The sequence below is a fragment of the Lissotriton vulgaris genome, chromosome 8 (assembly GCF_964263255.1).
Source record: "Lissotriton vulgaris chromosome 8, aLisVul1.2, whole genome shotgun sequence".
NCBI lineage: Eukaryota > Metazoa > Chordata > Amphibia > Caudata > Salamandridae > Lissotriton > Lissotriton vulgaris.
This window is the reverse complement of record NC_141696.1, coordinates 1,561,178,548-1,561,191,428: the sequence shown is the minus strand read 5'-3', so window position 1 is coordinate 1,561,191,428 and position 12,881 is coordinate 1,561,178,548. Positions and strand designations below refer to the sequence as shown.

Below are 12,881 nucleotides of genomic sequence, written 5' to 3'. Positions count from 1 at the left end.
AGTACAGTAAAAAGGCTGGTGTCCCTGGAGTAGAGTCCTGCTATTGCCGCGGTCGTCACTTCTCATCCTTAGTGCGGAGAGTGAAAGCCACTCTCACTCAGAACGAAGGCACACTTTGTGTGGACAATCAACATGACATGTAGCAGCCCCCAAGAGGCCGCATCATAGCTGAGTTTACTGGAAATATTATAGAGGGCTGTCCAGAAATAATACACGGGTAAGGCTTCATAACGTCCCAGATGTGTTGACTGAGAATGTTTGCTCCAGCAGCTTTTGAGTGAGGAAACTACTTGTGGTTCAGGGGATTGATGACCGACAAGTGAATGCAGGCTGATTGAAACATAAGAAGTTATGCTACCTTGCAGTGGTAGATTTAAACATCCTCAGCCACACACGACTGAGGTCTCACTGATCCAGACTGATTGTAGGGTGTAGTGGTTGAATTCAGTATTGTCCTGGGCCTTTATATTGATCTCCGTCACCAGTATTTTCATCTGATGCCTTACTGGCCAAAGTCCTAGTGCACACAGTGTGTTTTAGTAACTGAGGTATGCTGGTTGCAAATCACTACCAGAGGGACATTAGTTGTGTCTGCAGACACTCCACTCCGCGTCTCACGTTAGATTATTTAATTGTGACCAATGTATGCGGCACATCATCCTGTCTCTAATCAATGTTTCTTCTGCAGGAAGTTTGTGATCACAAAGGATAACGTGGCTCTGATGTACCATGCCCCAGGGAAGAAGCGAGAATTCAATGCCTTTGTCCTGGATAAGAGTTACTACGGCCCCTACGATGAAACGACCTGCATTGACTGGACTGACGATTCCAAGTGAGTGGGACCTCTCCCCTAGACCACACCTTCAGTGGCACTAACCCATGCGGTCTAATTCTGCAATCTCACTTCTTTCGTCTCATGTTATCTGATTTGACTGCAAGATTTTACCTCAGCCCTCCTCTTCTCTTTCTGATTTCCCCAATCTCAGCTCCCAGGTTTAACTCCCTCTCATGTCCTCGACGGCTACTCTTAGCCCATTTAGTTTTCTCCTCGTATATCCTTTTCACTGTGTTTGACCCCTAGATCTCCCAGCCATGCACTTCAGGGTCTCTCCACATCCATGTGGCTTTCTTTCAACTTAGCTGCACACTCTGGGCTCGTTCCTCAGTCCATTCATCTGCTTCTTCAACCCAAACAAGCCCAATTTCTTTATTTAAGGATTTTCCACATTATAACTTGTCAAATGTAAGCGTTCTTCCATTAATTGTAGCAGTGCAAACTCTCCCCTCACCCCCGCCCATCTACTCTTCCATTCTCTGCACATTTCTCTGACCCATGTGACCCAAACGCCTGCGCTCTTGGCTGATGAGGAGAGGGCAGAAATAAAAACTCAGGTGTACGATCGGTCCAGGGAGTGATGTAGAGGAAGATCCTACAAAAGAGTTCTCTTCCGTTGTGTGGTGCACTGTGCAAATATGCCTCAAATGATTGAGGATATCCCCTGCTTGTATCTTATGATGGTTCATGCAACCCCTCACCCCAACCTTAGACGTAGGACTGTCCCCCGCTTGTATCTTATGACGACTCGTGCGCCCCTCCACCCCCTTACACTAGGGACTATCCCCTGCTTGTCATCTGTCGAACCATGCATCCCAAATCTCTGTATGTGGGACACCCCCCTACTTATTGCCTCTGACGACCCATGCATCCTGGTGTTGAACATGTCCCACTTGCTTCAACACTTGATGAAAGTTCATCTGTGAGGGTTGAAACGACTGTAAGCTATTCATAGCATAGCGGGTACTAGAATATTTCAGAGGGTGAAAGAAGAAAGAGTTCACGCAAATCAAGTTCTTTGTAAAGTGAACCAAAGGCTCATCTAGCTCAAAGGTACCCGGATGGTATTCTCAGTGCTTGTATTTTAATCCACAGCAGGGGCTGTGCTTAAATGTAGTGTAAATCTGTGAACATATGGGGCCTGATTCCCAAAGATCTTGTATTTTAATCCACAGCAGAGGCTGTGCTTAAATGTAGTGTAAATGGGTGAGCATATGGGGCCTGATTCCCAAAGATCTTGTATTTTAATCCACAGCAGAGGCTGTGCTTAAATGTAGTGTAAATGGGTGAACATATGGGGCCTGATTCCCAAAGATCTTGTATTTTAATCCACAGCAGGGGCTGTGCTTAAATGTAGTGTAAATGGGTGAACATATGGGGCCTGATTCCCAAAGATCTTGTATTTTAATCCACAGCAGAGGCTGTGCTTAAATGTAGTGTAAATGCGTGAACATATGGGGCCTGATTCCCAAAGATCTTGTATTTTAATCCACAGCAGAGGCTGTGCTTAAATGTAGTGTAAATGCGTGAACATATGGGGCCTGATTCCCAAAGATCTTGTATTTTAATCCACAGCAGAGGCTGTGCTTAAATGTAGTGTAAATGCGTGAACATATGGGGCTGATTCCCAAAGATAGCTTGTATTTTAATCCACAGCAGAGGCTGTGCTTAAATGTAGTGTAAATGCGTGAACATATGGGGCCTGATTCCCAAAGATCTTGTATTTTAATCCACAGCAGAGGCTGTGCTTAAATGTAGTGTAAATGTGTGAACATGTGGGGCCTGATTCCCAAAGATCTTGTATTTTAATCCACAGCAGAGGCTGTGCTTAAATGTAGTGTAAATGTGTGAACATATGGGGCCTGATTCCCAAAGATCTTGTATTTTAATCCACAGCAGAGGCTGTGCTTAAATGTAGTGTAAATGTGTGAACATATGGGGCCTGATTCCCAAAGATCTTGTATTTTAATCCACAGCAGGGGCTGTGCTTGAATGTAGTGTAAATGCGTGAACATATGGGGCCTGATTCCCAAAGATCTTGTATTTTAATCCACAGCAGAGGCTGTGCTTAAATGTAGTGTAAATGTGTGAACATATGGGGCCTGATTCCCAAAGATAGCTTACACTTTTGAGTTATTTATTCTTTTGACTGGGTGCACTTTTTAAATCTGAGTCGAAGTACTAAAAAACAAAAAAACTGTAGTAGCACTCCGAATTGCCAACCACTGATAAGGCAACACTCTCCTATAGTAAATATTGAAGGTTGGGAATTCAAGTGGAACTACATGGGAAATATTACATTAAATTATTTATTAAAATAGTTATAAATATATGTAATGTTAAAACATATAGAAACATAGTACATTTTTAATATTTAATTCTAAAATATTTTTGACCAAATGGGACTGTGCCCGCTGCTGGAAGCGCCCGGAGACCCCCTCCCTCGAAGTTTGGCGGCAGGGAGTCAACTGGTTTGTGCGCCTAGAACGACCCATCTACGAGGCTCATGGTTGCCCTCAAAAGCATGAAAAGATATGCAGAAAGTGGTGTGCTAATTTTAGACTACCATTGTAAACGTATGTTGTAGTTGTGAGACTGCCGGTGCCCTGCGATCAGGTCTGATGGGTTGTTACCTGAAGCTTCTACTTTTATTAGAATGCAGGTGTATATTATTTTCTAACTCAATAAATAACATTTGGCTCTTTGAAAAATAAATAAGAATAATACTGTAATACACAGCCTATACCAGATAATTTCAAGTTGTGAGGGGAGCTCTAGTTCTTTGTGCAGCTCAAGAACAGGGCAGTAAAACAAGTTCTCTTAAGAGATTAGCCACTGTTTGGCGGTTAATTCATGATCTGAATGGACAGCCCCTTAGTTCTTTTTTTGGTTCAGTTTTTGAGTATTGGTATGGTGGGATTTGCAGCGTGCACCCTAAAAATAAACAAATAAACTGGAATTCTAAATGCTTTCATTCCTGTCCGTGATGCTGTAGCCAAAATATTGGCTTGCAAAATATCTTGAGGGTAAGAATAGATTTACTATCCTTAACTTCAGATATACATACCTTGAAGATATATTGTCGTGGCTAAAGAGGAAAGGTACCCTATTTTAGGTCTGGGAAGAAGAGGGAAAACAAACCACAATTATTGAATACTGAACCCCTCTAGACCTGTATTTCTTAACTGTTGACTTAAGAAAGCTCTGTGGGCTGACCATGAAATGACAGTATATATCCAAAATGTACTCATTACATCACTTACATTCACTTATTTTTATAATGTTTTAAGAACATTTTTTAAACTTTTTATATGAAATACCATTTTATACACAGCCAATTTTTGTTAATCACAATACGATTCAAAGTTATTCTACAATACTCACTTTTGCTTTACTTTCATCATGTACTTGTTAAAAACACATTCTTTTTATATTAAACAAAATCCATTGGAATTTTCAAATATGCTTGTCTTACCCTCAAACATGCGCAGTACCGCTCTCTCATTTCACACTAAAACATACATTCACTCACATGTACCATTCATACCCATCCCAACCACTTATTACATACACTAACTAATAAATTCTATGGGAGATAACTTCCATTACAGCCGTTGTTGTGTTGTGGGTTGGGATCTTGCAACAACCAGTCTAAGGACTGGTTGTTATAAACTGCAAAGGCTTTTGTTTGATATAAAAAAGAATGCGCTTTAACCTCATCAGAGCTTCGAACGCTCAGCGCCCAGTGCTGAACGTTCGAAGAACGAATGCTGGCCCGACGGCCACCGGTCGTGCGCAGCACTGGGGAGGTAGTGCTCGTGACGACCGTTGGCCGTCGGCAGCAGTTAAGGGGCTAACAGGGATATGATGTAAACAAAGCAAAAGTGAATATTGTAGAAGAACTTTGAATCGTATTGTGCATTAGGAAAAATTGGCTTTGTGTATGTAATTATATTTCATGCAAAAAGTATGTTTCAAAATGTTCTTAAATAATTAAATAAACATAGAAATAAGTGATTGGAACTCTTGTAATGAGTACATTTTAAATTTATAAGGTAATTTCTTGGCCAGCCCATAGAGCTTTCTTAAGCAGATAGTGAAGAAATACAGGTCTAGTGGGATTCAGCATTTAGTAAATGTGATATATTGTCAATGTACATTTATGTAGAGTTAAGAAGAGTAGACTTGCTTATATATACTTACAAGCTACCGACCCTGAATGCGATCCTCATACATTGATGGGAAGTACAGTGCACACACTCACAGCTCTCTCTTTCTCCAGGTGCTTCGCTGTCGGCAGTCGGGACATGTCCACATGGGTGTTCGGAGCAGAGCGCTGGGCCAATCTGGTGTATTATGCCCTGGGCGGCCACAAGGATGCCATTGTAGGGTGCTTCTTCGAAGAGAACAGTTTGGATGTAAGTTGCCTGAGTGTCTGTGGCTGTTGTCGAACGTGTATCTCCAGGGTCACATGCAAGACAATGTTTGACCTTCACTGTGCTTCAAATAGGACTTTGCACCCTTGCTGATGTGCTAGAACTCTTATTTCGTCATTTATCTTTGTTTAGGCCCAACACACCACTCAAAGGCCAAGGCAGTAGCATCCTAGCATGGCACAGGGAGAAGGAACATGAAGCAGCATTGAGTCGATGCTCGAAAGAGAGTCTGAGGCTATAAAAAGGCAGCTTGTCCTTGGAGTTGTGAAGTTTACATCTTAAGCTATAAACAGGGAGGTTTTCCTTACATAAATGCAAACATGGCAACCCACAGGGGCTATGAATAGAATCCAGTGCTTAGTCATAGACATAATACATGGACAGTCGTAGAAACAGGGACCCTCTCCTCAGCCATAGTTCTGAAGATTACACATTAGAGAAGCTTTAAACTAGGAGGCGACCTTAGAGTTTCTCTGCCAAAGTTTTGAACTGAGATTAGACAGTGACTGCTCTTTGATCAAGGTGATATGCCGAATGAAGGGAGCGCAGCCTGCTGGGATCGGGACGCTGTCTGCGAACTGCTTAAGTAAGAAAGACCACTGCTTAAGTAAGGAAGACCGCTGCTTAAGTAAGGAAGACCGCTGCTTAAGTAAGGAAGACCGCTGCTTAAGTAAGGAAGACCCCTGCTTAAGTAAGGAAGACCCCTGCTTAAGTAAGGAAGACCACTGCTTAAGTAAGGAAGACCGCTGCTTAAGTAAGGAAGACCGCTGCTTAAGTAAGGAAGACCCCTGCTTAAGTAAGGAAGACCCCTGCTTAAGTAAGGAAGACCACTGCTTAAGTAAGGAAGACCACTGCTTAAGTAAGGAAGACCACTGCTTAAGTAAGGAAGACCGCTGCTTAAGTAAGGAAGACCACTGCTTAAGTAAGGAAGACCACAGTTTAAGTAAGGAAGACCACTGCTTAAGTTAGGAAGGTCACTGCTTAAGGAAGGAAGACCACTGCTTAAGTTAGGAAGGCCACTGCTTAAGGAAGGAAGACCACAGTTTAAGTTAGGAAGACCACTGCTTAAGTAAGGAAGAGGAGACTGATGCCTACGGAAAGGAGACTGATGCCTAATAAGGAAGGGAGATCGCTGCCTAATAAGGAAGGGAGATCACTGCCTAATAAGGAAGGGAGATCGCTGCCTAATAAGGAAGGGAGACCGCTGTCTATACCGAGAAACAGCCTGAAAAGTGTCTGTACTATTCCCTGAATGGAGAAAATAGTATTTGTTGGGGTGCCTAGAGCGTGACATGCCGGCCTCAATATCTCTTAATATTTTAATGTTACCCAAAGATGGAAGATCTGTTACTGTGTTTAGCCCTTTTATGTCCTTGGGATAATGTCTGACTCGATTCAACAAAAGTTACTGATCAATAATATAACAGATGCGTGAGATTTTAGATTTCTACCCCAACTGCTTAAAAAAGACGTGCACATTTTAACAGTTTTATTGGACTTTTGGTATTATTTTATCATTTATATTTTGGTTTGTTTCTATTCACTTAATTTCTTCGTTTGATCTCTTTATTTGAGGTCTCCCCAGCAGTACAATTTTGGTTACCTAAGCAAACACCATTTCATATCACTTTACAGGAGGCTCCACTGTGCTTATGAAGCTAGTCCCTTAGGTGGCCTGAGATAAGGGACCTAGTTATTCACAACGATCGCCTGCAAACCAGTGTAGTCTGGTTTCCTGTGGGACACTGGATACGAGCACGTGCAATTGTAGTGCAGATAACGTCTGTAGCTGGGCTAAGACACACTTTTAACATGCATTATCTGTTTTTGTTGTTTCTATTCCCCAGATATGTTCTATGTTCCTTTATGCTAATCCGCTGATTACTGTTCTTGCTTGATGCATGCCTGCTTCTGCTTGGACCGGCCTGTTTTAGTCTGGGGGAGAGGTGGGCTTTCTGCGTCTGCATTGACCCATGTTGCTTTCAAGGTTGACAGAATTGAGGCAATGAAGGTGTGCAGATGTGGGAGCAGAAAACACATTTTGAGAGTGCAAAGAACAAATACAGATCATGCAAAACATTATTAATAGTTCCTGCTTCATAGGAAGAGAACATGAGGGCGCCAGGAAGGCTGCACTTCACTTTAGGGCAAGCATAGGCAGTGTCAAGGAAGAGTGGGACGAGTCTCTTAAGAGATGGCTCTTACTATCAGGGTCAGTGAATGACAGAAATTCCAAATACATATCCTACTCAACATTGAATGGAAAAAGCATAAGTAATGCCATAATATTGTATGTGATAAAAAGTAAATTAGATACATTAAAAGAGTATGTTAAGAGCTCTATGTTGAAATAGCTTATTTGGGAAAAGGCAACCATCTTCAGTAATAGGTACGGTGAATCTTTTGTCAAACACTGCACTGCACAATGTTCCACAAGGTCAATCACGCAGAATTAACACAGCTCCAATTATTTTCACACATATAACTGTCCCATCTGCAGTCTCTTGCTTGTTCACCGGAAACGCCCAGTGCATTAGAAAGTAAGTTGTATGGTTGTTTTATCTCCTGTGCTCCAAACAATAATTGCATTCATTTTACATCTGTCTCCAACACGAGGCGCATACCCAAGTCACTCCTTCACACCTAACACACAATACCGCCTCAACTCTTCACACACTCATGTACTCTGAACATCTCGGGCCCCTCGCACAAATACACACGTTCATGCCGTCTTGAATCTCCCCATAGTATGTTATCTGTGCATTCATGTTTTTTGTTTGCGTGTAGCTCCCATTTCTTTTGTTTGCTGTGTTCCAGCTGTACACCGTCAGCCAAGATGGGACCTTGTGTGCCTGGCAGTGTGACACCGAGCTGGATGGGCTCCTGGTGCGGCCCCCCAAGGACACGACTGCACCCACAAAGACCAGCCCTGATAAGAACCCGGGAGCAGAGGATGAAGTTGACGACCTAGAAGAGCAGAAAGGAGAGGAGATCCGTGGGAAGGCCAACCCAGAGACTGCAGAGCGAGCTGGGAAGGTCAAATACTCGAGACTATCAAAGTACGTGGGGTGGGGGGTTAGCACAAGGATGCAGAATGGGGTGTTATTGTGGGTGAGCGTGGGAAGTATAGTGAAAGATAACCAGGCCTTGTGGTCTTACAAAAAAACAATCTGTGAGATGTATTCTTCACCATCATTTATCAATGAACTTCTACTTCACATAGGAACTCCAGCACTTGGTCTCTCTTCCTCTGACCTGGCGGATTGTCTTTGCCAACACAACAGAACACTTTATAATATTAGAAAAGAAAAAGCATCTTAGAAGTCTAGATGTATGTAGTATTCTTCCTGGGCCCTGCTTGATTCCATACTTCTCTGACCTGCTTCTCACTCCACCGAAAGGTGTAACAAAGCTTGTGTCACCTTCTCCCGCTGAGACTCTTGTGACACAACAATGTTCAGCTTGTGAGAGTTTCACTGGTATGTACGTTTTTATGGGTCATCTTGGGACCTCTTTCATGCAGGGTTTTCTAAGGGTATACTCTGCCACTTCTTATGTTTGCACTGTCACTTATGCTTTAGGGTACCAGTCACATGCCCTGTGGTTCAGTGTTCAGAAGGTAGTCTTCACCTCCTGCCTTGCCTTATATTGGACTGAATCCTCTATAGAGTTAGAGATCACCACACAGCTTGGATAAGCATCGCCACAGTCCCTCTTGCACTCGTTTCTCTTGTCAACTCTGAGAGCCCACTGGAGGTGCTCCGCGATTTCACTTCATGTTCAGCGGTGGAGTCCTCCGGCTCAGATAGTCCATGTTCAGTGTGATTGTGGCTTCAGAGACAGATGTTATGAAGCCTCATCATGTGCACAATCACAGATCGTCTCCTTTCCCTCCTCGTTGCTCGTCATGCGGCTCTGCACTATATGAACACAACATATACATAACACACATGCCTCAAGTAGTTCTGCTATCCTTGTAACAAGGGACAGTCCAGCATGAAGTGTAAACAGATTCTTAGTCCAAGATGAAGGCACTAGTTGGAAACTCGTGATGTGGGGTTAGCCAGGGGGGTTTCAAAGCTCAGTACCCCTGTGTAATTAACCTGTATGTCCATATCTGCTTATCAGAGAGCACTGGAGGAACCCCTATAGGGATTTTCTGCAAACTCCTAGCTGAGGTCCGCATGCAATGTTCATTAAAGCGCACAGGTGTAGAACCCTTGGCCGTAGGGGTGGTTGACAGTGTAGGTGTTAGTCCTGCTTCCACATCTGTGTGATTCTTCCAGGGCCCCGGGGCTTTACAGCTCGCCGGAAGAACCCAGAGAGTTCGCCTCCCCCCGTTCCGATCTGCGGCCACCTTATTCTGCGGCGTTCCGCAAGGATCCTCACTCAGCCCCACCCTCTTCAACGTCTACATGAGCACTCTTGCAGCCATAGCACGCCAAGACAACCTCAACATCATCTCCTACGCCGACGACACCCAGCTGATCCTCCCTCACCAACGACCCCGCTACCGCCAGAGCCAGCCTCAAGGAATGAAAGACGTCGCGGAATGGATGAAGCTCAGCCGTCTGAAACTGAACTCAGACAAGACGGAAGTCCTCATCCTGGGACCATCCCCTTCTGCCTGGGACGACTCCTGGTGGCCCCTGCCCTGGGCACTGCACCCAAGCCAACAGACCATGCATGCAACCTGGGCTTCATCCTGGACTCTTCCCTCACGATGACCAAGCAAGTCAACGCCGTCTCATCATCCTGTTTCAACACCCTGCGCATGCTCCGAAAGATCTTCCAGTTGATCCCCACCGAATCCAGGAAGACGGTCACCCAGGCCCTCGTCACCAGCCGACTGGACTACGGGAACACCCTCTACGCTGGAACCACAGCCAAACTCCAGAAAAGACTTAAGCGCATACAGAACGCTTCTGCACGACTCATCCTGGACATCCCTCGCCACAGCCACATCTCTGCCCATCTGAAAGACCTGCACTGGCGCCCCGTCAGCAAGAGGATCACGTTCAGACTCCTCACCCACGCACACAAGGTTCTCCACGACATGGGCCCGAAGTACCTCAACAGCCGCATCACATTCTACACACCCACCCGCCAGCTCCGATCCGCCAGCCTCGCCCTTGCCTCCGTCCCACGAATTCACAAATCCAACGGAAGATCCTTCTCCTACCTGGCGGCCAAGACCTGGAACTCCCTCACCACTCACCTACGGCTGACCCTGGACCACCTCTCATTCAGGAAACAACTCAAGACCTGGCTGTTCGAGCAGTAGCGATTTCCCCCCCCCCCCCCCCCCCCCCCCCCCCCATCCCCCCACCCCCAGCGGCTTGAGACCCTTACGGGTGAGTAGCGCGCTCTACAAATTTTGTTGATTGATTGTATGTCTGTATGGTCTTCTTTTCTAAGAATATGGCACCTCAGCTTCATACGTCACCTCTGTGCGATCTGGATGCTGATCCATAATTCCTACTGGTCCCTCATACCACAACATGTGAATGAAACTCTTCTGTGGCGGTTCCAGTAATCCTACTGGCTGGTCGGGTCGTCCCAGGAGTTCGAATTGCTTACAGGGATCGTCCCAAGAGATCCAACTTTGGTATAGACGGTCCCTGGAGTTAACATTCTGGTTAGGAGTGCTGGGAGTCATCCCTTCTTGCAGGGTGTGTAACTGGTAGTTCTGCCCTCTGCTCGGGAGAAGGTCTAACAAGTTCTGCCTTTTTTTAGTAGGTGGTCCCAAGAGCAGTTGCTCATGAAGGAGATGGTTGTGGTGGTCCTAAACGCTCATAGGGGAGGTGCAAGAGCTTTGATTTCTGCTGGGTGTGGTCCAAGGAGTTCTTAGTCTGGTATGGATGATCTCTGAAATCCTACCTTGTAGAAGGGCCCGATCCAAGAAGGCCTTCTTTCTGGTAGGAGGTGATGCTGTGATTTCTGTTTGCTGGTGTAGGTGCAAATGGTCCGGGGAGTATTACCGGCTGGTTAATGGTGGCGTCAGAAGTTCTCTTTCAGGCAGGGGGTGATATACCTTCAGATATACCTTCAGATATAATGTGGTCTCTGTAGTTCTACCTTTTTGCTAGAGGTTTGCCCACCAGTCCTATCTTCACCTACAGACTGGTTCCTGTAATCCTACCTTCTAGTAGTGTGTGGTCCTCGTTGTCCTAACTTCTGGTAGCGGATCATCCTCTTAGTCCTACCTTCTGGTAGCGGGTGGTCCTCGTAGTCCTACCTTCTGTTAACAGGTGGTGGCGGCTCCATTTATGGTATGCCACTAAGTGGTTATACAGTACACACAGACCAGGGGCTGCCCAAAAGTGTACAGGGCTCAATGTAAAACCCAAAGTGCTCTATTAGTGGTAGTGTGGGCGATGAGCCTTAGGCTAAACCCAGAGGAGTGTAAGGCATTTATTGCTTAACAGTGATCAGTAATGGACACACGACTCAAGAAGGAGATCCAGACCAATTTTAGAAAAATATGCTTTGTTTTTATTTTATTTTAAGACCAAGATCTTCGCAATAAGTTAAGTACGTTTTCAATTAAAAATACTTTTCACTTGGAAAAATTGACTCTTAGAAACTTTTCAGCACAGTTCAATGTTATCCTATGAGGAAAGCAATATTGCGGTTAAACAGGTAAGTAAGTAATGCAGTTACAATCCCAGTCTTCGGAACCAAAAGTCAGTAAGGGGCAAGGGTCAGGTGAGTACCAAAACTACACCACCAGCGTCACTGGGGCGGCCGGGTGCAAAGGTCAAAGTCTGAGTTCGGTCCAATGCTTTTCAATGGAGACTGGGGGTGCCTGGAGCCACACTGCTTGCAGCTAAGTAGCTCAGGTGCAGAGGCCAAGCTTTGGTGGTTAGGTTAAGCACTGGGGGGTGGGGGTGCCACAAAGCAGCACCAAACATACACCACCAGCGCCACATGGGAAGCTGGGTGTAGGGTTCAATTTCGACGTCGGACGCCCAATGCTTTTCAATGGGGATTCTTCTTTCGGCAAGTTGTCGCACCGTAGGTAGCAAGAGGAAGACCAAGGACAGCAAAGGTAAGCAGAGCTGTAGGGGGAGCCACTGGATTCACACTGCAAATGCAGTTGTGGAGATCAGGTTAGGTCAGTCCACACTGGACATGAGGTCAGGGTTGCTGGGGAGCCTTCACTACACAGGTGAGGCACTCGGGCCGTGGCCTTCTGGGGCAGAGTGGGCAGGAGACACGGATCAGCCTGCATCCGGAGTCCTTGGAGTAGATTTCTTCTGGGCAGTCCGCTGTCCACGACCGATTGGAGTCTTTTTCAAAGCCAGCAGTCCTCGCAGGGTTTTCAGAGGTCGCTACCTGCAAGACTGGTCGCAGGTTTGCAGAAGCTGGAGACCGGTCGGTAGGACTGGGGCCAAGGCAGTCCTCGTCTTCAGTCTTCTCTGCAGGGTCGTCTTCTTTCTTCTTAGGTCGTCGCTGATCAGCTAAATACTGGACTTAGGGCCCTTTTAGGGGATTAGCGGATAGGGCCAATGGGCACCTTTCCTGTAGTGACTACACCCTCTGATATGCCACCCTCATATAGGAGGCGGGGTATGGACCTAGCCCTGATTGGAGAGGTCTCCCCATTT

General features: G+C 45.6%; 1 protein-coding gene across 1 annotated transcript in view; it reads left to right on the top strand.

Moving 5' to 3' along the window:
* LOC147700413 (periodic tryptophan protein 2 homolog) overlaps positions 1 to 12,881 on the top strand; it is a 105,802-nt gene that overhangs the window by 19,289 nt on the left and 73,632 nt on the right. The window contains exons 5-7 of the mRNA XM_086935820.1: positions 689 to 832; positions 5,118 to 5,253; positions 8,089 to 8,330. Coding sequence (XP_086791946.1) covers positions 689 to 832; positions 5,118 to 5,253; positions 8,089 to 8,330 — 522 coding nt within the window. The remainder of the gene's footprint in view (positions 1 to 688; positions 833 to 5,117; positions 5,254 to 8,088; positions 8,331 to 12,881) is intronic.